Source organism: Scyliorhinus torazame, chromosome 12, assembly GCF_047496885.1.
Source record: "Scyliorhinus torazame isolate Kashiwa2021f chromosome 12, sScyTor2.1, whole genome shotgun sequence".
Lineage (NCBI taxonomy): Eukaryota > Metazoa > Chordata > Chondrichthyes > Carcharhiniformes > Scyliorhinidae > Scyliorhinus > Scyliorhinus torazame.
This window is the reverse complement of record NC_092718.1, coordinates 39,081,349-39,108,318: the sequence shown is the minus strand read 5'-3', so window position 1 is coordinate 39,108,318 and position 26,970 is coordinate 39,081,349. Positions and strand designations below refer to the sequence as shown.

At 51.6% G+C, this 26,970-nt stretch overlaps 1 protein-coding gene across 1 annotated transcript in view; it reads left to right on the top strand.

Annotated features, from left to right (window-relative positions):
* The first annotated feature begins 347 nt into the window (after window positions 1-347).
* The window catches only part of lipca (lipase, hepatic a), a 118,614-nt gene continuing 91,991 nt past the window's right edge, over window positions 348-26,970 (top strand). Inside the window, exon 1 of the mRNA XM_072470714.1 lies at window positions 348-654. Coding sequence (XP_072326815.1) covers window positions 573-654 — 82 coding nt within the window. The 5' untranslated portion in view covers window positions 348-572. The remainder of the gene's footprint in view (window positions 655-26,970) is intronic.

Here is a 26,970-nt window from a genome sequence, read left to right as displayed (position 1 = left end):
TACATGTGACTCCAGATCCACAGCAATGCCCACAGGAATGGGCAATAAATGCTGGCCCAGCCAGCAACACCCACATCCCGTAAACGAATAAAAACAATTCAGTTGTGACACTTTGAGATTCTGAACCATTTCGGATCGCTCTTTTTTTCAACAGCAAAACTATTCTGATAGGCTTTCCTTCCTGAAAGCGGGGGTTTGGGGGTAGGGGGGAATCAAGCTCTCATTGTGTTCCAGCTCTCGATAGCTTTTGCAATCCTTTCGCAATGTGTTCCTACTCTGACCAGAGCAAATCACAGCTGCCTGAGCAGTTTTAGGTCACGACCTTCAGCTAATAAAAAAAACTTAACCAACATCCAGAATCCACTGGCACCCCTTTACTCTCAGACAATCACCACAGACAGAGGAGTTTTGGGCAGGAACAATTCCAGGCCGATTTAATGTTGCAGCAGCCAGGTTTTTAGCCATTGATCAGTAAAGTAAGGGGAGTTGATTTGCTTTCGTTTTCTCTTACAGCCAGTTAAAGGGGTACAACTTACAACCTGCAAACAAGGAAAAGACCTTCTACGTAGAAAATGAACAACTGGGCACAAATATCTCTACTCCTCTTCATTTGTGCCATCCTTAAGGCCCAAAGTGCCAGAACCACAAGAAAAGGTAAGGGCATGCTTCTTCTACTCTCCGTAATCTGGCCGATCGTGAAGGCATTGAGCAACTGGATTGCAAAACCGATAACCACAGGATTGATTCCTTTTGGTGAAACTTCAGTAAAATACAGTTGCCAACCACCATTGCAATGTCTGGGTGTGTTTTCTAAATGTACTATTTGGTAAGGAGGGAATTGATAGTGGAATGGTCGATTGCTGCAATTTGATAATTGAAACATTCTCCGCATTCTTTGGTTCACATGACCATTTTGCCTGATAAAGGGTCTTGCAAGACAGTTTACCATGAGATTTCTAATGGTGTTTCAGTTCAACAAAACGGTTAAACTCAGTTATATTTGCAGTCTTTGTATAACTGTACTGATTGCATTATTTAATCAGACAGGAACAAAATTAACAACGGTTATCATTACTACACATCCCATCTTCAGATATCATTTCTGCCTGGATATAACATTGCTGTCCCATTGCTTGTCTTCTTCTCCACTTGTTGGGAGCTTGAATGGTTTTCTGTCTGTGTGTTTGCTACAGGATTGTTTGTTCATTCCTCACCTTCATCAGTGACATTAACATCGCGAGTGAATCTCATGTTTCCCATTTGAAAATCTTTTAATTGAATGTCTATGTTAGAATGATCAGGCAAGGCGCTTAGTAATTGAATCTTTGATTGCACTGGGGTGTATTCTTAAATGAATGCAGCCCTTATCTCAATTGGCTATTTTATAAACATCGTTCAGCTCACTGTTTATGTGGGACGTTTTACACACCCGTTGGGATTGTTGTGCTTATTTTCTGACCAAACTGGCAGTCTGATAATATTATCTAAGTGCCTGGGTAGTGCCAGGGGACAGTAATAATAATCTTTATTATTGTCACAAGTAGGCTTGCATTAACACTGCAATGAAGTTAGTGTGAAAAGCCCCTAGTCGCCACATTCTGGTGCCTGTTCGGGTACACAGAGGGAGAATTCAGAATGTCCAATTCACCTAAGAAGCACGTCTTGTGGGAGGAAACCGGAGCACCCGGAGGAACTCACACAGACACAGGGAGAACATGCAGACAGTGACCCAAGCCGGGAATCGAACTTGGGACCCCAGCACTGAGAAGCAGCAGTGCTAACCTACTGGGTCAGTGTCAGGGGGAAGTGCTGGGGGTAGTGCCAGGGGACAATGCTGGGTCAATGTCAGGGGGCAGTGTTGGGAACGTGCCAGGGGTAGGTGCCAGGGCTATGTCCAGGGGGAGGAGGGGGTGGATAATCAAGTGGGGAAATCCAGCCAGTTTAAAAGCCATTTTGTGTCTTCCACTCAATCCTCCGCCCCACTCCATCATTCCAGATCCTGAAAACAGGGGTGGAAAATACTCCCCCAGTCTCCGAAAATCATTGAAAAGCAGGACAACGTTGCTAAAGTTGCTCTGGACAGGTATATTCTTTCAAGATATATTTCAGATAATGCCCAGAACCCGTTCAGTTTTTCAGCCAAAAGTGAATCAAATCTGGGGGGAATATTGTTCAGAGTGGTGGAATGGGCCCAGAATGACACACTGTCAAGGTGGTGGCTGCACAATGTTGGCAAATAGGGAAACTTGGGTAGAATAAATTCATTCCAATAGATGGCCAGGACTTAAATGAGGGGGGACGGGACGGTGGCAGAGTGGTTAGCACTGCTGTCTGGCGATGCTGAGGACCCAGGTTTGATCCCGGCCTGGGGTCACTGTCCGTGTGGACTTTGCACATTCTCCCCGTGTCGGAGTGGGTCCCGGTCCACAACCCAAAGATGGGCACGTTATGTGGATTGGCCACGTTAAATTGCCCCTCAATTGGGAAAAAAATAATTGGGAACTCTCAATTTATTTTTTATAAAGGACTCAAATGAGGAGCAAGCAATTGCCAACGCGAACATTTGCTTCAGCAGTTAACCAGGCAAAAGCATTCATTAATCAATCTGCATCAGGCAACATCTAACTGCACTGGCTTCAGGTGTAAGATGTTAAATGTTCTTGCGTTTTGAAGCCCTTCCTGGACCGCATCATGGTCAAATGGTTTAAAAGCCAATTTGGGTATAAACGGCCATTTTGGGTATAAAGCATAAATGGGGCTGGTTTAGCACAGCGGGCTAAATAGCTGGCTTGCAATGCAGAACAACGCCAGCAGCGCGGGTTAATTTCCCGTACCGGCCTCCCTGAACAGGCATCGGAATGTGGCGGCTAGGAGCTTTTCACAGTAACTTCATTGAAGCCTAATTGTGACAATAAGCTATTATTATTAAACGGCGTTCTCATTTTTAAAAATAAATTTAGAGTACCCAATTCATTTTTTTTTCCAATTAAGGGGCAATTTAGCCTGGCCAATCCAACTACCCTGCACATCTTTGGGTTGTGGGGGTGAAACCCACGCAGACACGGGGCGAATGTACAAACTCCACATGGACAAAGACCCGGGGCCGGGATCGAACCCGTGTCCTTGGTGCCATGAGGCAGCAGTGCTAACCATTGCACCACTGGACCACCCTCAAATGTCATTCTCTTGCCTTTTTTTTTAATAAATATTTTATTGAAAATTTTTGGTCAACCAACACAGTACATTGTGCATCCTTTACACAATATTATAACAGCACAAATAACAATGACCTATTTTATATAAGCAAAAAACAAAAAATGAATAAATATTAAATAACAAAAATGAAAACTAGCCCTAATTGGCAACTGCCTTGTCACAAGTTACACCCCCCCCCCCCCCCCCCCACCCCCCCCCCCCCCCCACCCCTCCCCCCCCCCCCCCCCCCACCCCCAAATCCTGGGCTGCTGCTGCTGCCTTCTTTTTCCCCTTCCATCTATCTATCCGCAAGGTATTCGACGAACGGTTGCCACCGCCTGGTGAACCCTTGAGCCGACCCCCTTAGGACGAACTTAATCCGCTCTAGCTTTATAAACCCCGCCATGTCATTTATCCAGGTCTCCACCCCCGGGGGCTTGGCTTCCTTCCACATTAGCAATATCCTGCGCCGGGCTACTAGGGACGCAAAGGCCAAAACATCGGCCTCTCTCGCCTCCTGCACTCCCGGCTCTTGTGCTACCCCAAATATAGCCAACCCCCAGCTTGGTTCGACCCGGACCCCCACTACTTTTGAAAGCACCTTTGTCACCCCCATCCAAAACCCCCGTAGTGCCGGGCATGACCAAAACATATGGGTATGATTCGCTGGGCTTCTCGAGCACCTCGCACACCTATCCTCCACCCCAAAAAATTTACTGAGCAGCACTCCAGTCATATGCGCCCTGTGTAATACCTTAAACTGAATCAGGCTTAGCCTGGCACACGAGGACGACGAGTTTACCCTGCTTAGGGCATCCGCCCACAGCCCCTCCTCGATCTCCTCCCCCAGCTCTTCTTCCCATTTCCCTTTTAGTTCATCTACCATAGTCTCCCCTTCGTCCCTCATTTCCCTATATATATCTGACACCTTACCATCCCCCACCCATGTCTTTGAGATCACTCTGTCCTGCACCTCTTGTGTCGGGAGCTGCGGAAAATCCCTCACCTGTTGCCTCGCAAAAGCCCTCAGTTGCATATACCTGAATGCATTCCCTTGGGGCAACCGATATTTCTCGGTCAGCGCTCCCAGACTCGCGAACTTCCCATCCACAAATAGATCTTTCAGTTGCATTATTCCTGCTCTTTGCCACATTCCATATCCCCCATCCATTCCCCCCGGGGCAAACCTATGGTTGTTTCTTATCGGGGACCCCCCCAAAGCTCCAGTCTTTCCCCTATGCCGTCTCCACTGTCCCCAAATCTTCAGTGTAGCTACCACCACCGGGCTTGTGGTGTAGTTCCTCGGTGAGAACGGCAATGGGGCTGTCACCATAGCCTGCAGGCTAGTCCCCCTACAGGACGCCCTCTCTAATCTCTTCCACGCCGCTCCCTCCTCCTCTCCCATCCACTTACTCACCATTGAAATATTAGCGGCTCAATAGTACTCACTTAGGCTCGGTAGTGCCAGCCCCCCCCTATCCCTGCTACGCTGTAAGAATCCCTTCCTCACTCTCGGGGTCTTCCCGGCCCAAACAAAACCCATGATGCTCTTTTCAATCCTTTTTAAAAAAGCCTTCGTGATCACCACCGAAACGCACTGAAACACAAAGAGGAATCTCGGGAGGACCACCATCTTAACCGCCTGCACCCTCCCTGCCATTGACAGGGCTACCATATCCCATCTCTTGAAATCTTCCTCCATCTGTTCCACCAACCGCGTTAAATTTAACCTGTGCAGTGTGCCCCAATTCTTAGCTATCTGGATCCCCAGGTAACGAAAGTCTCTTGTTACCTTCCTCAACGGTAGGTCCTCTATTTCTCTACTCTGCTCCCCAGGATGCACCACAAACAGCTCACTCTTCCCCATGTTCAATTTATACCCTGAAAAATCCCCAAACTCCCCAAGTATCCGCATTATTTCTGGCATCCCCTCCGCCGGATCCGCCACATATAGTAGCAAATCGTCCGCATACAAAGATACCCGGTGTTCTTCTCCTCCCCTAAGTACTCCCCTCCACTTCTTGGAACCCCTCAGCGCTATCGCCAGGGGCTCAATCGCCAGTGCAAACAGTAATGGGGACAGAGGGCATCCCTGCCTTGTCCCTCTATGGAGCCGAAAATATGCCGATCCCCGTCCATTCGTGACCACACTCGCCACTGGGGCCCTATACATTAGCTGCACCCATCTAACATACCCCTCTCCAAAACCAAATCTCCTCAACACCTCCCACAAATAATCCCATTCCACTCTATCAAATGCTTTCTCGGCATCCATCGCCACTACTATCTCTGTTTCACCCTCTGGTGGGGCCATCATCATTACCCCTAACAGCCTCCGTATATTCGTGTTCAGCTGTCTCCCCTTCACAAACCCAGTTTGGTCCTCGTGAACCACCCCCGGGACACATTCCTCTATTCTCATTGCCATTACCTTGGCCAGGACCTTGGCATCCACATTTAGGAGGGAAATTGGTCTGTAGGACCCGCATTGTAGCGGGTCCTTTTCCTTCTTTAAGAGAAGCGATATCGTTGCTTCAGACATAGTCGGGGGCAGTTGTCCCCTTTCCTTTGCCTCATTAAAGGTCCTCGTCAGTACCGGGGCGAGCAAGTCCAAATATTTTCTATAAAATTCGACTGGGAATCCATCCGGTCCCGGGGCCTTTCCCGTCTGCATGCTCCTAATTCCTTTCACCACTTCTTCTACCTCGATCTGTGCTCCCAGTCCCACCCTTTCCTGCTCTTTCACCTTGGGAATTTCCAGCCGATCCAAAAAGTCCATCATTCTCTCCCTCCCATCCGGGGGTTGAGCTTCATATAATTTTTTATAAAATGTCTTGAACACTTCATTCACTCTCTCCGCTCCCCGCTCCATCTCTCCTTCCTCGTCCCTCACTCCCCCTATTTCCCTCGCTGCTCCCCTTTTCCTCAATTGGTGTGCCAGCAACCTGCTCGCCTTCTCCCCATATTCATACTGTACACCCTGTGCCTTCCTCCATTGTGCCTCTGCAGTGCCTGTAGTCAGCAAGTCAAATTCCACATGCAGCCTTTGCCTTTCCCTGTACAATCCCTCCTCCGGTGCTTCCGCATATTGTCTGTCCACCCTCAAAAGTTCTTGCAGCAACCGCTCCCGTTCCTTACTCTCCTGCTTCCCTTTATGTGTCCTTATTGATATCAGCTCCCCCCTAACCACCGCCTTCAACGCCTCCCAGACCACTCCCACCTGGACCTCCCCATTGTCATTGAGTTCCAAGTACTTTTCAATACATCCCCTCACCCTTAGACACACCCCCTCATCCGCCATTAGTCCCATGTCCATTCTCCAGGGTGGGCGCCCTCCTGTTTCCTCCCCTATCTCCAAGTCCACCCAGTGAAGGGCGTGATCCGAAATGGCTATAGCCGTATACTCCGTTCCCCTCACCTTCGGGATCAATGCCCTACCCAGCACGAAAAAGTCTATGCGCGAATAGACTTTATGGACATAGGAGAAAAACGAGAACTCCTTACTCCTAGGTCTACTGAATCTCCACGGGTCCACACCTCCCATCTGCTCCATAAAATCTTGAAGCACCTTGGCTGCTGCCGGCCTCCTTCCAATCCTGGACTTCGACCTATCCAGCCCTGGTTCCAACACCGTGTTAAAGTCTCCCCCCATTATCAGCTTTCCCGTCTCCAGGTCCGGAATGCGTCCTAGCATCCGCCTCATAAAATTGGCATCATCCCAGTTCGGGGCATACACGTTTACCAAAACCACCGTCTCTCCCTGTAGTTTGCCACTCACCATCACGTATCTGCCCCCGTTATCCGCCACTATAGTCTTTGCCTCGAACATAACCCGCTTCCCCACTAATATAGCCACCCCCCTGTTTTTCGCATCTAGCCCCGAATGGAACACCTGCCCCACCCATCCTTTGCGCAGCCTAACCTGGTCTATCAGTTTCAGGTGCGTTTCCTGTAACATAACCACATCTGCTTTAAGTTTCTTAAGGTGTGCGAGTACCCGTGCCCTCTTTATCGGCCCGTTGAGCCCTCTCACGTTCCACGTGATCAGCCGAGTTGGGGGGCTTCCCACCCCCCCCCCCCCCCCTTGCCGATTAGCCATCATCTTTTTCCAGCTTCTCACCCAGTTCCCACGCAGCTGTATCTCCCACAGGCGGTGCCCCCCCGCCCATCCTCTCCCGTACCCGCTCCCCCCTTTCCCCAGCAGCAGCAACCCAGTAATTCCCCCCTCCCACCCCCCCCCCCACTAGACCCCCCGCTAGCGTAATTACTCCCCCCATGTTGCTCCCAGAAGTCAGCAAGCTCTGGCTGACCTCGGCTTCCCCCCGTGACCACGGCTCGCACCGTGCGACGCCCCCTCCTTCCTGCTTCTCTATTCCCGCCATAATTATCATAGCGCGGGAGCCAAGCCCGCGCTTCTCCCTTGGCCCCGCCCCCCATGGCCAACGCCCCATCTCCTCTCCCTCCCCACCTCCCCCCATCACCCCCTGTGGGAGAGAGAAAAGTTACCACACCGCAGGATTAGAACATAAAACCCCTCTTCGCCCCCCCCATTCGCCTCACCACTTTGTCCAAACGTTCTTTTTAATAATCCACTCATTCCAGTTTTTCTTCTACAATAAAAGTCCACGCTTCATCCGCCGTCTCAAAGTAGTGGTGCCTCCCTTGATATGTGACCCACAGTCTTGCCGGTTGCAGCATTCCAAATTTTATCTTCCTTTTATGAAGCACCGCCTTGGCCCGATTAAAGCTCGCCCTCCTTCTCGCCACCTCCGCACTCCAGTCTTGATAAACGCGGATCACCGCGTTCTCCCATTTACTGCTCCGAGTTTTCTTCGCCCATCTAAGGACCATTTCTCTATCCTTAAAACGGAGGAATCTCACCACTATGGCTCTGGGAGTTTCTCCTGCTCTCGGTCCTCGCGCCATAACTCGGTATGCTCCCTCTACCTCCAACGGACCCGCCGGGGCCTCCGCTCCCATTAACGAGTGCATCATCGTGCTCACATATGCCCCGACGTCCGCACCCTCCACACCTTCAGGAAGACCAAGAATCCTCAGGTTGTTCCTCCTTGCGTTGTTTTCCAGTGTCTCCAACCTCTCCACACATCGTTTCTGATGTGCCTCCTGTATCTCCGTCTTCACCACCAGGCCCTGTATATCGTCCTCATTCTCGGCTGCCTTCGCCTTCACGACCCGAAGCTCCCGCTCCTGGGTCTTTTGTTCCTCCTTTAGCCCTTCAATCGCCTGTAGTATCGGGGCCAACAGCTCTTTCTTCATTTCCTTTTTTATCTCTTCCACGCAGCATTTCAAGAACTCTTGTTGTTCAGGGCCCCATGTGAAACTGCCACCTTCCGACGCCATCTTGGTTTTTGCTTGCCTTCCTTGCCGCTGTTCCAAAGGATCCGCTGCAATCCGGCCACTTTCCTCTCCTTTTTCCATCCGTGTCCAGGGGGAATTCCCTTCTGGTTTACCGCACGGTGTTTTTAGCCGTTAAAATTGCCGTTGGGGCTCCTATCAAGAGCCCAAAAGTCCGTTTCACCGGGAGCTGCCGAAACGTGCGACTCAGCTGGTCATCGCCGCACCCGGAAGTCGAATCATTCTCTTGCCTTTTAATGGCCAGGGTGATCCTGGCAACTCAGCCCACAACAGCCCAAATCTGAAAAGGCACCCAAAGGACAAAAAGGGCAAAAGTAGGTTTGACCCTCATGTACTGATCGATGAATGGATCTGCGAACCATCGAAAGGAGGGGAAAGGATGAAATATTCTGAAAGATAACTAGCACAGGTGCTAAAACAAAGTGCCATTCCAGCAATCTGACTGGACAATTATGCCTGTGGGTGAAGATTGCTCCCAGTTGGTCAGCTAGCATGGGATATCAGGACTAAAACAGAAACTGATCAACTCCCTACATCTCCATCATCGCATGAGATTATAAAAAATGTAATGTAGCCACATTCCTCCTGGCTTCTTTCCCCTCCCGGCGCTGACTGGTGGTGACGGTCACCACAGCTCAGGCAACAGGCCTCAGGCCTTCATGGATAACCTCAGCCAGCCAGTATGGGAATTGAACCCACACTGTTGGCATCTCTCCACATCACAAACCAGCCCCCAGCCAACTGAGCTAATCAGAGGAAGCTTACTACACAGGGTCTTGATTTAAAGTCTCATCCAACAGTGCGACATTCTCTCAGTATTGCATCGCAGTGTCAGCCTAGAATTCTCAGAGGCAGACTTGAGCCCACTTCAGACTCAGAGACTAAGGTGCTAATAGCTGAGCCAGTAAAATGTCTGAGCTCTACTGTTATGGACCAGGGTTCAGAAAACTCCAAAGTATATCATGGAGTTCACCTGACCCACAACTTTGAATAGATTTTGGTTATGGGAGCACAAGGGCCCACTTTACAGGTGTGATGCAGCAGAGATCTAAAGTATTTTTAAAACAAAACAATGTTTATTCTATGAATTCAGTTAACACTTTATAAACACACAGTAAACATCTTGTCAACTACAAACACTGATACTTTCCCAAATACAATATTCTATAGATAACCCTTAGTAACTCTCCGAACAACATCCATAAGCCAAAACACTTTTTGACAGTAGGTTTGAATTCTCTACAGAAACAGGGATTACTTTGAATTATCAAATGAGCTTTAGCTTGTAGAGAGATACCAGTATACATCTGCTTGCTTTGACTGCAGGGGCGACATTCTCCGACCCCCCGCCGGGTCGGAGAATCGCCGGAAGCTGGCGTGACTCCCGCCCCCGCCGGTTGCCGAAGTCACCGGCACCGGAGATTTGGCGAGGGCGGGAATCGCGCCGCGCCGGTTGGCCCGGATGGGCCGAAGTCCCGCCGATAAATTGCCTGTCCTGCCGGCGTAAATTAAATCACCTACCTTACCGGCGGGACAAGGCGGCGTGGGCGGGCTCCGGGGTCCTGGGGGGGCGCGGGGCAATCTGACCCCAGGGGGTGCCCCCACGGTGGCCTGGCCCGCGATCGGGGCCCACCGATCCGCGGGCGGGCCTGTGCCGTGGGGGCACTCTTTCCCTTCCGCCTCCGCCACGGTCTCCACCATGGCGGAGGTGGAAGAGACTCCCTCCACTGCGCATGTGTGGGAAACTGGCAGCGGCCGCTGGCGCTTCCGCGCATGCGCCGCCCGGAGATGTCATTTCCGCGCCAGCTGGCGGGGCAACCAAGGCCTTTTCCACCAGCTGGCGGGGCGGAAATTCCTCCAGCGTCGGCCTAGCCCCTCAATGTTGGGGCTCGGCCCCCAAAGATGCGGAGCATTCCGCACCTTTGGGGCGGCGCGATGCCCGTCTGATTGGCGCCGTTTTGGGCGTCAGTCGGCGGACATCGTGCCGTTTCCGGAGAATTTCGCCCCAGGTCTCCAACTGAAAGCGAAACTAAACACAGCCAAAACCAGCTTTCAGCACAAAACTAAAGTAAAAAGAACAGAGCCCAGCTCCACCCACACACTGACATCACTGCAGCTATTTGATAAACACCCATTTCTTAAAGGTACATCCACCTGACACTACCCCAACTCCTTTGACCTACCTTTGCTCCAAATCTCCCGACACCTTTGACTAAACTGATCGATCTTGGCCATGAACATTTCAACTTGCCCAGAATCCCATCGCCTTTGTGTGAGTAATCCGGATTTCAACTATCCTTTGGAAGAAGAAATGCTTCCTGACCTCCCTCCTGAATGAGCTGACTCTAATTTGGTCAGTCGGTGCTTTCTTGCTGTAAGCACCATAAACAAGGCTGAAGTCAACTCGTTCTCAGCTAATCTTTCAAACTGCAGAGGATCGACATTACTCTCTGGCTGATGTGCACGGTCTCAGAAAACAAACACTCAATATGTTTGTCGCTGTTGTCCGTGGATGGAGACGTGCCTCACAGACTGTTCAGCGTGTTTGGAATTTCTATTTAATATAAACATCCCAAATGATTAGGGGGTCCTCTGGATTCTAGTTTAATTGACACCCCTCTGCCTGTGCTGAAGCAGGCCTGTGAGAGCCGAGGGCCCATGGTTCCTTGCCCAGTCTTTGGCCTCACAACCTGCAAGAGCTGGATTAGACTATGGCTCCCAGTTAGCTGGCACAGGTCCGATGGGCCAAATGGCCTCCTTCTGTGCTGCACATGACAATGATTCTATAATTAAAGGCTTTAACTTGGAGCCCAGCTGTCTGACGAGGCTTTCTGGTAAAACATCACCCCCACCATTTAAAAACAATGGTGGAAACCTTCGGAGCGTGGTTAAAAATGAACACTTTGCTGGTATTTACCCTCTGATTTCTGCTGCCACTAACCATTCTGTTCTAGAAATTAGTGTTCAGTTGAAATCTTGCTCCTTTGTTATTAACTCAGTTGGTGAGTATCGCAGTGATACACAGAAGGCTAATTCTGAGGTAGCTCTTGCATTCAAACAGACTGCAAAATAGCGAGAGTCGACAGCTGTGCTCAGCTGAAAGTATTCCGCATTTACATTCAGCGCATGGTATAAAGTGCCCTGAACTCTCAGTACCTGAAGGGAGTAGGTTTTGTGCAGCTTGGATTGAATTCTATGGAACTATAACGGAAACAAGAGTAGAATGTGATGTTTTAGTCGCCGGACGTTAGTGGGTGATCACTGATTCAAAACATGAGGAGGGATCTTAGTAATAACAGCGCGAGGATTTATAGTCAGCAAGCTAGAGCTGGCCGATTAGAATTTCTCAAAATAAATTGACCATACAAATAAAAATACCAACGAGACTAAGTGCGGGGAGCTCCCCGTTGAGGCCCTGAATTGAAACAGAGTCCCAATATATGGCGTAGTGTTCCTCGGCCCTGCGAGTGCAGGGAAACATTCAAATAACCGCGCTCGTCATGGGACTCAATTCCAATTTGATTAGCTCGCACAATTAAAAGAAATAAATAAGTATACCAAGAAAGTCCAAAGATGTGCAAGTTCGGTGGATCAGCCATGCTACATTGCCCCTTAGTGACAAAATAGATGTGCAGGTTAGATGACAGGGTTGTAAGGATGGGGCCTGGATAGCATGCTCTTTCAGAGGGCCGGGGCTGACGCGAAGGGCAGAATGCACTGTAGGGATTCTATTATTCTACGAAAGAATTTTGAGACCAGACTCGACCACTAGTCTCACCATAACACAAGGTTAAGGGCGACTTTGGCCATTCTCTGCAACAGCATTCTGAATATGTGGCCAGGCCGGTGGAGTCAGCCGTCCTTGATCTCACTTATAATCCTGCGACAGCCAGTTTTTTCATGCAGGTCTAAGTTGGATTTCTTGTTTGGCCAGGAGATACGACAGATTTCCCTCAGACACCCATTATGGAAAGCCTCTCTACTGTGTTCATGTCTGACTTTGTTACCCGCTGGCCCTCTGATCCACACAGCAGAACAGATTTGACATTGCTGTTACATAGCCTAATCTTTGCCTCCGTGCTATATTTAATGTTTTAATTGCCTTGCTGAAAATCTCTTACAAAATATTTTTTTTAACTGCCCTTTTTAATGCCTGTCTTTGATAAAAATACATGACAAATAATGGGCGGGATTCTCGGATCCTGAGGCTAAGTGTTGACGCCGTCGGAAACACCGCCATGTTTCTCAGTGGTGTTAACATGCCCTCAGGATCAGCAAATCTGGCCCCTACTGGAGGCCAGCATGGCACTGGAGTGACCCACACCGCTCCAGCTGCTGATCCCGGCGTGAACTGGGTGCCGCGGGGTCCACGCATGCACAGTGGGGCCGGGGCCCACCCGCGCATGCGCAGTGGGGCCGGCGCCAACGCGCACATGCGCAGTGTCTCCCGTCTCCACGCCGGCCCCGACGCAACATGGTGCAGGGCTACAAGGGCCGGCGCGGAAAAAAGGAGGCCCCCAGCCGGAGAGGCCGGCCCGCTGATCGGTGGGCCCGATCGCGGGCCAGGCCACATCGGAGGGCTCCCCCCCCCCACCTCCCGGTGTCGGACACCCCCTCCACCCCCAGAGGCCGCCCCCTGACCCTTCCACGCCGAGTTCCCGCCGGCTGAGAGCAGGTGTGAACGGCGCCAGCGGGCCTCAGGTTTTTTGACACGGTCGTTTGGCCCATCCCGGGTCGAGAATATCCGGGGGAACCCAATAGAGCGGCATTCTCTGCAGAGAATCGCGTCCTGGCGTCGGGGCGCGATTTGCACTGGTCTGAGAGAATCCCGCCCAATGTTCTTCATAATTAGCAAGGAAGGGTACCTTAAAATCTGTAATGACGGACACTCCAGCAGGAATACTTGTGAAGGTGTGATCCCTGCGTCGGCTGGTATATACGTCAATCTGTTTATTTATTGAACAAAACATCTCGATCAACAAGTCATGTTGAATTGCTTGATGGGATTTAATTGTGACTGGTTAAAATAATCATTTTGTGGGCTGCAAAACGCTTCACTCTTAATGTTCACTGTGGTGGAATATTATCTGTTATTAGCTAGATCGGCGCAACTTCTCGTCATTTCTTTTATGAGAAACAAGTCTGCTTTTTTTTTACCCCAAGGATAAATGTTGTCCCTATTTTCAGGGTTTTGTTTCTCCAATTCCGGCTTCTTTTGATCCTTCCGTTCAATGAATTGAGTATCTGTGGCCAGCATTTGTTCCATAGCTTCTTGCAGCAGACACAAGAAATAGGATCAGGAGTCCGCCATTCGGCCCTTCAAGCCCGCTCTGCCAATCATTGAGATCATGGCTGATCTTGGGCTGCATTCTCCGATTCTGAGGCTATGGCCCCACGCCGACGTGGGAACGGAGGAGTTTAACGCCTGAAAAAATGGCGTAAAACGGCCACTGATTCCCCGTTTTGCTGGGGGATTGCAGGACGCCTGCGTAGAGCACCCGGCTCTAGCTGCCAAAACGACCCGGAGAATTGCCGGGTCCATGGCCGTGCACGGCGGCGTCCTGCATCGGCCGTGCTGTGCTACATGGTGGAGGCCGGTCGCGGACCCGGCCCGTTAAATAGTGCCCCACCTTTGGCCGGCTGGCGATCCCCGGACCACCCCACCACAGTGCCCCCAGTCCCTGATAAAGTCCCCCCCTGCCCGCAGATCAGCCCTCCCCCGACCGTGGCGCCGCTGGACTGAGTCCGCAGCCGCCAGGCTGAGTTCCCGACGGATGAGACCACACACGATCGACGCCGTCAGGAGCTCGCCCGGTCGGGGGCGGCGCATTGTGAAAGGGGCGCCGCCCCCGATTTGGTGGGGAACTTTAATTCTCCGCCCGATCGCCGAACACGATTGCAGCGGCAGCGACTGGAGAATCCAGCCCCTTGTACCTCAACACCATTTTCCTGCACTATCCCTGTGTTTGTTGATGTTTTTAATATGAAGGAATCTATTGATTGCTGTCTTGAACATAATCAATGATTGAGCTTCCTCAGCTCTTTGGGGTTCCCGATTCACCCTCTGAGTGAAGACATTTCTGCTCATGTCAGTCTTATATGGCCTAACTCTCATTCTGAGTCTGTGTCCCCTGGGTCTGGACCACCAGCCAAGGGAACAAACTCTCCGAAGCCCCTAATCTTTGACCAGTTAGAAAGAGACAGGTCATGACTCCTTCTCCGGCTGTCTTCCACCCCCTTGTACAGAAATGCTCTTTTCCACGAGTCATCTCTCTGAGAAAGCACCACAATACTCAGAAACTCCCAACCTCAGCTGCCAAAGACCTAAAGCCAAATACTACCTCTCTGCATCTCGACTTTAAGCAGAAGTTATTGAAGTGAAGGGACTCTAAGGGCGGTTTAGTAACTTGAGAAAGCCGGTGATAAATGAACATAGATTAACTATTTACAAGTTATGCTCAAGGCAGCATATCACTCCCAGGACAGTCCTTGCTGGGCGAACTAACTACCCCAGGCCCTGCTTTGGGCCAGCTTCCAAATTGGTTCATAACGAGCCCCAGGCGGGGTGCCTCGCCCCCTTATCTGGGTAGCACATACTCCATAAGTCTCACAGGGAGATGAATGCTGGTTTCCCCATGGTCCTTGTGGGGTTTATAACGGCACGATTCTCCAACCCCCAGCCGTGTGTTTTTCAGTGGCGGGTGGCGGCGCGACATTCGCTGGCGGCAGAATTCCCATTGAAGCCACCCTGTGCCACCAGGAAAACCGCGGGCGGAGGTTGCGCTGCTGGCGGGAACAGAGAATCCCAACGGCTGGAGAATTCCTCATTGAGGTCTACAAAATCATGAGAGGTATAGACAGGGTGGATAGCAAGAAGCTTTTTTCCAGAGTGGGGGACTCAATTACTAGGGGTCACGAATTCAAGGTGAGAGGGGAAATGTTTGAGGAAGATATGCGTGGAAAGTTCTTTACGCAGAGGGTGGTGGGTGCCTGGAACGCATTGCCGGCGGAGGTGGTAGAGGCAGGCACGATAGCATCATTTAAGATGTATCTAGACAGATACATGAATGGGCAGGGAGCAGAGGGATACAGATCCTTAGAAAATAGGCAATAGTTTTAGATAGAGGATCTGGATCGGCGCAGGCTTGGAGGGCCGAAGGGCCTGTTCCTGTGCTGTAAGCTTTCTTTTCTTTTCCTTTCTTTTCTATATGTTTGCTTCACTTGCATTATGGCAGCAGTTTCAGTGCACGGGCACATCACTGTAACAAATGCAGCATGAGTCAGGGTCTGTCTTGTCACCAGCAAGTGGCAGCAGTGAGTAGGTCATGATTAATAAGGGGATCAAGGGTTATGGGGAGAAGGCAGGAGAATGGGGATGTGAAAATATCAGCCATGATTGAATGGCGGAGCAGACTCGATGGACCGAGTGGTCTAATTCTGCTCCTATGTCTTATGGTCTTATGTGCTCTGCACGTACACTTGACGTCAAGCATCCTCTAAGTACGTGTTTTTGGTGCCAACTCACGGAGGAGAACTTCTTCCATTTCCTAGCTGCTAGCAAGCAAGGCAAGAGGACCGTGAAGATGAATCGCTTCCTTACAAGAAAGAGATGGCCAGAGATACAAATATGCAGTGTACCTACTGGCCAGGATCTCACATCTGAATCTGCTGGAGAGAGCTGCACAGGAGAATCCAGGGCAGGACAGAGCAGTGCTCGTGTTCGCTCTGTACAGTTCTCCTGAGCTTCTGGTTAATAGCCTGCAAAGAAGAACGTTAACTCAGTGATGCACGATCAATGACTACCAAAGCGAGGTTGAAGTCCAACTGAAGGCTTTAATAAGCTAGATGTTTCCCCCAGCAGCTCAGGTCCAGAAAGAAAGCTGCCCGGGCGGCACGGGCTCTTATACCCTGCCTTGCAGGGCGGAGCAACCATACAGCTTGACCAATGGGATACATACATTATCTACCAATGGTGTTCCAGCATTACTAGGTACCGTAATACCTCTACACAGACTACCACATTCACCCCCTGTTAAAAAAAGAGTCAGGCGTAGGTGGTGGCTTGGTATTACAACATGGTAACGTGGTAGAAGTTATAGTTATGGAGGTACCGTAATACCTCCGTACAGCGTTTTGCATTATTATCGTAAGTATTTACAATTTCACAATTAAATATATACACTTTAAAATGAAGCAATCAGCCGATCTAGGGCCCTGGTCGTCCTCTGTGATCGTCGAAGCTTTGGTGGTGACGCCGGTGGAGGTTCGGGCATCTGTGACTCCGGGAGCGTGGTTTCGATCTCTGTGGGCAGCTTCAACACCCCTCGATAGCGCTGGTGGGGAAGCCGATTAACCTGGGAAGGGAGCGTCTGCGGGATGCGTCGGTGGGTGGGAGGCCTAGACGGGGCTGGTGGAAGAACCGATCCTCCTGGGAAGGGGGCGGCAGTAAGGTGCACCAGTGGGAGGGAGGGTGGGACTGGTGGCTGGGGTGTGCGTGGGAATCCGGCGGGTGCCAGGTCTCGTAGGGAGACCGTATCTAGTTGGCCGTCGGGGTACGCCACGTAGGCGTACTGGGGGTTAGCGTGGAGAATATGGACCCTCTCGACGAACGGGTCTAACTTGTGCGCCTGCATGTGTTTTCGGAGCAGGTTGGGTCTGGGAGCTGCCAGCCTAGTCGGGAGCGAGGTCCCAGAGGAGGACTTCCGTGTCGGGGTGTATGAAGCTCTCCGTGCTCCCAGAGTCGATTAAGCAGGATGTCTCGTGCCCGTTGATTAGTACCGTTGTTGTAGCAGTTGAGAGTGTACGAGGCTGAGACTGGTCCAGGGTCACCGAGGCTAATCGCGGCAGCAGCTGGATGTCCTCGCCAGGCAGTGTGTGGTCATCGGCACCGAGGTCCTGGGAGTCCATCCAAGATGGCGGCGCCCACTGGTCGCACATGGCTGTGGGTGCACAAAATGGCGGCGCCCATCTATCACATGTGGCATAAGAGGGACAAGATGGCGGCGCCCGGAGGCCACACGTGGCCCTGGGGGAGGAAGATGTCGGCGCTCGCTGGCCGCACGGGGTCCCTGGAGAGGGTTGTGGTGGCGGCCCGCATTCGTTTCCGGAGACCGCAGCGACCGCCCGGGCCTGGCATACCGCCACAAAATGGCCCTTTTTGCCGCACCCTTTACATGTGGACGAACGGGCAGGGCAGCGCTGTTGGGACTGTTTGGATTGCCCGCAAAAGTAGCAGCGGGGCCCCCCGGGGTTTCCGGGCCGTCTTGCAGCTCAAGCTTGTGGGGGGATGTGGGATGTCTCGGAGTCGGCTGCAGGGGGGATCCACGCTGCCCAGGGGGCTGCCGCGCGGTTGGGGGCGTAGGCGCGGGCGTTTCGGGAGGCCACTTCCAGGGAGCCGGCAAGGGCCTGTGCCTCCTTGAGGCCTTGAGTCTCTTTCTCCAGCAAACGCTGGCAGATTTGAGAGGACAGCATACCCGCAACAAAAGCATCCCGAATCAACAGTTCAGTGTGGTCGTTTGCTGAAACTTGCGGGCAGCTGCAGTTTCTCCCCAACACCAGGAGCGCACGGTAGAATTCTTCCAGTGACTCACCAGGAATTTGTCGCCTCGTCGCTAGTAGATGCCGGGCGTAGACCTGATTTACAGGGCGAATGTAGTGTCCTTTCAGCAACTCCATCGCGGCATCGAAGTCGTCCGTGTCTGCGATGAGGGTGTAGACTTCTGGGCTCACCCTCGAGTGCAGGATCTGCAGTTTCTGTTCTCCTGTGGGTGTGTTTTCTGCCGTTCCGAGGTAGCCATTGATGCACGCCAGCCAGTGCTTGAAAGTCGCCACCGAGTTTACTGCGTGGGGGCTGAGTTGCAGACACTCCAGCTTGATTCAAATCTCCATTCTTTAAATCTAGCTTATTAAATTGATGCACGATCAATGACTACTAAAGCGAGGTTGTAGTTCAACTGAAGGCTTTAATAAGCTAGATGTTTCCCCCAGCAGCTTCGGTCCAGAAAGAAAGCTGCTGGGGCGGCACGGGCTCTTATACCCTGCCTTGCAGGGCGGAGCTACCATACAGCTTGACCAATGGGAAACATACATTATCTACCAATGGTGTTCCAGCATTACTAGGTACCGTAATACCTCTACACAGACTACCACACTCGGGAACAAAGCAATATAAAGATAATGTCTTGAGGTATGGTTTTGTCAATTGTGCCAGTGCAAATAAGGATGCAAAGCACATGTGTGTTATATGCAGGGAAGTATTGGCAAATTAGAGGAGAAGTTTCAGATATTAAAAGGGAAGTGGTGGGTGAAACATTCCTTTTGAGGTTGAGACCCTAGAGTCAGTTATTAACTTAGAGCTGACTTCAAATTAAATGACTATGCTGACCTCTGATAGCATATTAAAAACTCACCAAAGGCCATGAGGCTGTCAGCAATCTGGAGTAACATCTCCCAGGAGTATCCAGTGCTGAGTAAAACAAGCATTTTGTTGTCAAAGCCCTTCACGATCACCTACCTGTGCGAGGTTGGATTTTCCATTTCATAAAGATGAAGACGGCACAAAGAAACTAGCTGAAGTCTGCAACTGATTTGCGCATTGCCTTCTGCTCCTGTGAACCTTAGTGGAGTGGGATCGTGAGGACCAAGCAGGCTCCTCTTTCGCATTAAAGTTAAGCGAATGGAGTGTGTGTCGCAAAGGTCTGCCGTCATGGGTTCCAAGCGTCAGCCGACGTGCTTCCTGAAGGTCGGCCAATTGGCAAAAATGGGTCCATGGGGAAAAAATTGAAAAACACTGATCAAGTGTGTCTTTATACTTAACCCCTGGAGTGGGGTTTCAACCCAAAACCTTGATATTCGGAGGCGAGAGAGCTTCCAACTGAGCTACGGTTGATACTCATTGCACACATTTATTGACAGCATGAAGCCAAACTGGTTTACAGTGACGCTAAATTTGAATTCGGTAGAAGAAAGAGCTGGATGCTCTAGAAATGACCCAAATCATCAGAATGACATCTAAATGTGTGTTTTGAAAGTGCTCTGTGAGTTTGCACGTCCTCGTGGAGGTGACGTGATTCCCTTGCCCCCTTAACCAGCACCGTGACTGATGATAATTGGCAAATGGTACAAGGTCTCAATGAGAAGTAACGCTATTCAACTCTGTGAAACAAGGCTGCCAGAAATCCTTTGGATTTAATGATTAATGACCTTGCTGCCTATTAGGACCAGAGAGAAAAGATTATTGAGCTTATTTCCACAGCAGGTTTTTACTAACAACCCAACATATTGACAAAACGTCAGTTCTGTGAATTGACCAGGACTGGGAATGGCCGCATAATTTATTAAATCCTGTCAGGAACATGGCAAGTCAGGGTAATTTGATGTATTGCGGGCAGACTTGGTGAAAACCTGTCCTGGTCACTATAAAGATAGCGGGAGAATTTCTTCTGTTTGTTCTTGTGAACAGAATGATGCTAAACGTTTAACGGAATCGCTGTGAAATGTGTGTTGACGTAGCCAGAGGCAAATCCTCTGGTTTTCCTCACTTCTCCATGGTGGATGCCTGCCTTCCAAAAAGCAGAACTAAGGCCCTGCACATCAGGGATCAGAGAGGTACAATCTACCTCAGTGTTAAACTAACTCAGGTATTGTATTGACAGAATGTAGGACACCAGAAAAAGGACAATGGGGTGCCCTCGCTGCCTCCCCGGCCGACTGTTCCCTGACGGCATCCCGTCGCTGGCAGCGGGATTCACTGTCCAGCCGCGGCCAAAGGGATTTCCCATTGTAGCCACCCCACGCCGCCGGGAAACCCACGGGCGGCGGTGCGCTGCCAGCGGAACGGAGAATCTCGCCGGCGGAGAATTCACCGCCATGTTTGAAACCACTGCCCCTCACTCCCCCCACAGCTTGCTCACTTTTTTCAGTTTTGGCACGTTTCCTTCCCAGTGTCCTCAGATGATGCCATGTCAACTGGTAGTTGTGAACATGATAATTTATGGCTGAAAGAAAAAGAGACATGCTGTTGAAGCTTTTCGTCTTGGACTCATCATGACAAATTCACAAGAATACCAAATCTCAAAGGGAACAACAATTTATACTGGGTGAAAAGAAAGCGCTGATTGGTTGGCAGGTGGACTCTGATTGGTTGAGGTGTTGACATGGAGAATGTACCAGGGAACATTAACTGCAGTATAAATTGTTGTTCCCTTTGAAATTTGGTACCCTTGCAAAATGTCCTGATGAGTACAAGACGGAAAGCTTCGACGTGTCTCATTTTTCATGAATGTTCAAGTTCAGTTCTACCAAATGACAGTTTATTATCGGGAAAGTACAAATGTAATCATTTTAAATGATGCAATATATAAATAATGGGTGTGATTCTCTGGCCACGTTGCTCCTTAAACTGGAGTTAGTCCTTAAACTGGATTTACGCTGGGTGCCAAACACTGCATGAAGGTCCCGGCCAGCTGCACATAGCGTAATCTGGTTCAGGCCCTCACTGGGTGGGAACCAGATGAGCATATTTAAATCATCATTTAAATATGCCGGGACAGTTTGAAGCCAGATTCTCCCGGCTCCCGGTATTCTCCCTCCCACCGGCGCTGCCTGGAGCTAGCAGGAATTACAAATGGTCTCCACCACCGGACTCTGAGGACATTGTAAGCCCGGGTGGCTGGGAACATGGCACCCTTCTTACTGTCATGTGACACTCCTGGGAGGGCCTGAAAGTGTGTGGGGCCTGAAAGGGGGCATGGAGGGGGGATTGAGGAGGAGGGGCATTTGGCGACACCATAACGGGGTCTCACGCACCTTGGGGGGGGGCGATTGGGGGGGTCCCTGATGCCGGGAAGAAAGGGCCTGAATGGGAACCCATTTGGAGGGCCTTGATGCCAGGGTGCTGGTGGTGGTGGTGGTGGGGGAAATGATGCCCCGATGCCAGTGGTGGTGGCGGGGGGGTAAGAAAAGAAGCCCCGATGGCAGTCATGGCAGTGGCGGTGGGGGATGGGGGATGGGGCGGGGGGCCTTTGCTGACACTTTGCAATCGGTGCGATCACTATGAAGCCAGGCTTGTCGGCATGTTTAGGCCCCGTCCCTCTCAGTGCCGGTTCAAAACTCATCCCCCTCCAAAACTATTTCTAAGTCTGGGCGGACTGCGATCTGAATCACGCTGAATCAACCCCAAATTATTTGGGAGAATTGCGCCCAATATTTTCTGCGATATCAACATAGGGACACCCTACACTAAATGTTCTTTGCTCAACCATTTTAACAGAATCATTAATTTCTTTAAAATGAAATGGGTTAGTAATTTAGTTATTGAAATAGTGCACAAAGAAGTGTCATCTGAAAGCCTTGAAGCATCTGTAGTCTAATTGCAACCCAATTTTTTAAGGCTGTTATTTTAAGACTAATTGCTTTGGCTGGATCTCCGAGGCAGCTGATGGAATGTGATATGACCAGTAGCTTCCAGCTTAAAGCCACATTGAATAATGTGCTGGGATCAATGTTGTTTTATACTTATTGCAAAAATGATCCAATTTCTCTAAATCGCCACAGCCGGCTCCAATTTCAAAAAGATTTCATTCTTTTTTTTCTTAATTTAGAGTACTCAATTCATTTTTTCCAATCAAGGGGCAATTTAGCGTGGCCAATCCACCTACCCCGCACATCTTTGGGTTGTGGGGGCGAAACCCACGCAAACACGGGGAAAACATGCAAACTCCACACGGACAGTGACCCGGAGCCGGGATCGAGCCTGGGACCTCAGCGCCGTGAGGCAGCAGTGCTAACCACTGTGCCACCGTGCTGCCATACTTCATTCTTATTGAAACGTTGAGAGATTTCCTGAGGTTGGGAAAGGCACAGTATAAACATTGGGAGTGGGATTTTCCGTTCCTGAGACTAGTGTTGACACCGGGGCAGAATTCGTGGAGTTCCATACAGCAAGACTGGAGCTGCATCTGGACCGATTCAGCTCCAGTTGAGGGGCTAGCACTGGTGCCACGTGGAACACAATCGATTCCAATGGGAAACGGTGCCGGATTCACTGGGTTCGCCATTGACACTCAGGAGACTGACAAGCTGCACACATCACTCCCAGCACACACCATACCAGCCAACAAGACAGCACTGGTTGCGTTGGAGCGCGCCCATCCTGCTGATGGATCGGCTAAAGCCAGAGGGTACCTAGGGGGAGCCCGGGGGGGGGTGACCCATACGACCTGTGGCCCTAAGTTCACAGTGGGCAATCAGCATGCACAGCTGCATGGCTGTCTTGCAGGCTGCGGCAATGGTGTTCCGTGCCCGTCCACCCTGACCCCACAGGCCACCTCCTGGCCACCCTCTGCTATTCCCCCCGGACCTGGCAGAAGCCCCCCAGCCAGCGGCATGACTGTCAGCACACTATGGCAATGTTGGACACTTTCCGTACCCCCTCTCTCCCTCAGCAGCCCCCACGCCGCCTGTTTTACGATTTATAAAATCACAAGTGAGCCTCGCCACCGGGAATTCGCCCCAGTGGAGGCACGGAATCATGGAGGCTCCAGAGAAAACCAGGTCAGGTCCACGAATGATATGCCAAGAGTGTTTATTGTACATGCATTCTGGAATGCATTGACGCCGCGGTAGAGGCGACGGAGAATTGCGATTTGGCGTGAAACCGGCGCCCGGCACGATTTCGGCGTCAGAACCGATTCTCCAATCACGCTTCCCGATTCCATTGAATCATTATTAATCATTTCCAGCCAAATTCAAGCCATAGTCATCTATAATCTCTCCATCCTCCCTACACCTCATAATATCGAACCCCTAAATGTGAATTAGATTCGAGCATACGCACTCAAGTTATGTGTGTTCCCCTAGGCACTTGTCCTTTTTTTTTATTTAAAAATAATTTTTATTAAAGTTTTCATAAAATATCAATAACAAAATGAAAAAAGAACCCAACAGGGTTAAGTACAAAACACAGTCTAGAAAAGCAACCCTCCATACCCCCCTCCCCCCTGTACATAAATAATAAATTAACATTAACACCCCGACTTAAGACAACAGGTGTATACACCCCCACAGACCCTTCAGTGTAAATAACATAAACAAAAATAAAGTAAACCCCCCCCCCCCCCCCCTGAGTTGCTGCTGCCATTGACCAATGTCTACCGTTCTGCCAGGAAGTCTAAGAATGGTTGTCACCGCCCAAAGAACCCTTGTACCGACCCTCTCAAGGTGAATTTCACCCTCTCTAATTTAATGAACCCCGCCATATCACCGATCTAGGATTCCACACTTGGGGGCCTCGCATCCTTCCACTGAAGAAGGATCCTTCGCCGGGCTACCAGGGACGCAAAGGCCAGAATACCGGCCTCTTTCGCCTCCTGCACTCCCGGCTCCTCTGCCATCCCAAATATTGCGAGCCCTCAGCCCGGTTTGACCCTGGATCCTACCACCCTCGACACCGTCCTCGCTACACCCTTCCAAAATTCCTCCAGCACTGGGCATGCCCAGAATATATGGGTGTGATTTGCTGGGCTCCCTGAGCACCTAACACACCTGTCCTCACCCCCAAAGAACCGACTCATCCTTGCGCCGGTCATGTGTGCCCTGTACACCACTTTAAACTGTATGAGGCTGAGCCTCGCGCACGAAGAGCAAGAGTTCACCCTCCCTAGGGCATCTGCCCACGTCCCTTCGTCGATCTCTTCTCCCAATTCCTCCTCCCACTTACCTTTCAGCTCCTCCACCGAGGCCTCCTCCTCCTCCTGCATCACCTGGTAAGTTTCTGAAATCTTCCCCACTCCCACCCACCCCCCCGAGAGCACCCTGTCCTGTACCGTGGGTGGCAGTAGCCACGGGAATTCCACCACCTGCTGTCTGGCAAACGCCCTTACCTGTAAGTACCTGAAGGTGTTCCCCAGGGGGAGCCCGTACTTCTCCTCCAGCTCACCCAGGCTCGCGAACTTCCCGTCCACAAACAGGTCCCCCAACTTTCGTATCCCTGCCCTGTGCCACCCCGAAAACCCTCTACCTGTTCTCCCTGGGGCGAACCGGTGGTTCCCCCGTATTGGGGTCCACGCCGAGGCCCCAACTTCCCCCCTATGCCGCCTCCACTGCCCCCAAATTTTGAGGGCAGCCGCCACCACGGGGCTCGTGGTATACCTCCTTGGAGGGAGCGGCAGCGGCGCCGTTGCCAGCGCCCCCAGACCCGTACCCACACAGGACGCCGTCTCCAGCCTCTTCCATGCAGCCCCCTCCCCTCCATCACCCACTTACGCACCATCGTCGTATTGGCGGCCCAGTAGTACCCACAGAGGTTGGGCAGCGCCAGTCCCCCCTATCTCTACTCCGCTCCAGGAACACCCTTCTCACCCTCGGAGTCCCTCGTACCCACACAAATCCCATTATAATCCTGTTAACCCGCCTGAAAAAAGCCTTCAGGATAAACACGGGGAGGCACTGGAACAGGAACAAAAACCTTGGGAGCACCGTCATTTTGATTGACTGCACCCTACCCGCCAAAGACAGCGGCAACGTGTCCCACCTCTTGAACTCCTCCTCCATTTGCTCCGCCAGCTTTGTAAAATTAAGCCTATGCAGGGCCCCACAGCTCCTGGCCACCTGGACCCCCAAATACCTGAAGCTCCTCTCTGCCCTTTTTAGTGGGAGCTCGCCAATCCCCCTCTCCTGGTCCCCTGGGTGAACCACGAACAGCTCGCTCTTTCCCATGTTGAGCTTGTACCCCGAAAAGTCCCCGAATTCCCTAAGAATCCTCATTACCTCCGGCATTCCCCCCACCGGGTCCGCCACATACAGCAGCAGGTCGTCCGCATAAAGCGACACCCTATGCTCCTCCCCACCTCGCACCAACCCCCTCCAGTTCCTTGACTCCCTCAGTGCCATAGCCAGGGGTTCAATCGCCAGTGCGAAGAGCAGGGGAGACAGGGGGGACCCCAGCCTCGTCCGTCGGTGCAACCGAAAGTACTCGGACCTCCTCCTGTTTGTGGCCACACTCGCCATCGGGACCTCATACAACAGCCTAACCCACCTGCCAAACCCCTCCCCAAACCCGAACCTCTACAGCACCTCCCACAGGTACTCCCACTCTACCCTATCGAAGGCCTTCTCAGCGTCCACCACCACCACTATCTCCGCCTCCCCCTCCCTCGCCGGCATCATGATAACGTTCAGAAGCCTCCGCACATTCGCGTTCAGCTGCCTCCCCTTCACAAACCCCGTCTGGTCTTCATGGATGATCTGCGGCACCCAATCCTCAATCCTCGTGGCTAAGACCTTCGTCAGCACCTTGGCATCTATATTTAGCAAGGAAATCGGTCTGTAAGACCCACATTGCAGAGGATCCTTGTCCCGCTTCAGGATCAAGGAGATCAGTGCCCGGGACATCGTCGGGGGTAAAGCCCCCCCTCCCTTGCTTCACTGAAGGTCCTGACTAGCAACGGGCCCAACAGGTCCATATATTTTTTATAAAATTCGACCGGGAAACCGTCCGGCCCCGGTGCCTTCCCTGCCTGCATGCTTCCTATCCCTTTGGTCAGCTCCTCCAGCCCAATCGGGGCCCCCAGTCCCGCCACCAGTCCCTCTTCCACCTTTGGAAACCTCAATTGGTTCAGGAAGCGGCCCATCCCTCGCTCCTCCCGTGGGGGCTCGGATCGGTACAATTCCTCATAAAAGTCCCTGAAGAACCTATTGATGCCAACCCCACTCCGCACCACACTCCCTCCCCTGTCCTTAGCTCCCCCGATCTCCCTAGCTGCGTCCCGCTTCCGAAGCTGATGCGCCAGCATCCGGCTTGCCTTTTCCCCATACTCGTAAATCGCCCCCTGGGCCTTCCTCCACTGCACCTCCGCCTTGCTGGTGGTCACCAGGTCGAATTCGGCCTGGAGGCTGCACCTCTTCCTCAACAATCCTTCCTCGGGCACCTCCGCATACCTCCTGTCTACCCTCACCATCTCCCCCACCAGCCTCTCCCTCTCCCCCCGCTCCCTCAGCTCCTTGTGGGCCCTAATGGAGATCAGCTCTCCCCTCACCACCGCCTTCAGCGCCTCCCATACCATCCCCACTCGGACCTCCCCGTTGTCGTTGGTCTCCAAGTACCTCTCTATACTTCCTCGGACCTACTCGCTCATCTCCTCGACCGCCAACAGCCCCACCTCCAAGCGCCACAGCGGGCGCTGGTCCCTCTCCTCCCCCATCTCCAAGTCCACCCAATGCGGGGCGTGGTCCGAAATGGCTATTGCCGAATACTCAGTATCCTCTACTCTCGCTATCAGCGCCCTACTCAAAATGACAAAGTCGATTCGGGAATAAGCCTTATGGACATGTGAGAAGAATGAAAATACCCTAGCCCCCGGCCTTGCAAATCTCCAAGGGTCCACCCCTCCCATCTGGTCC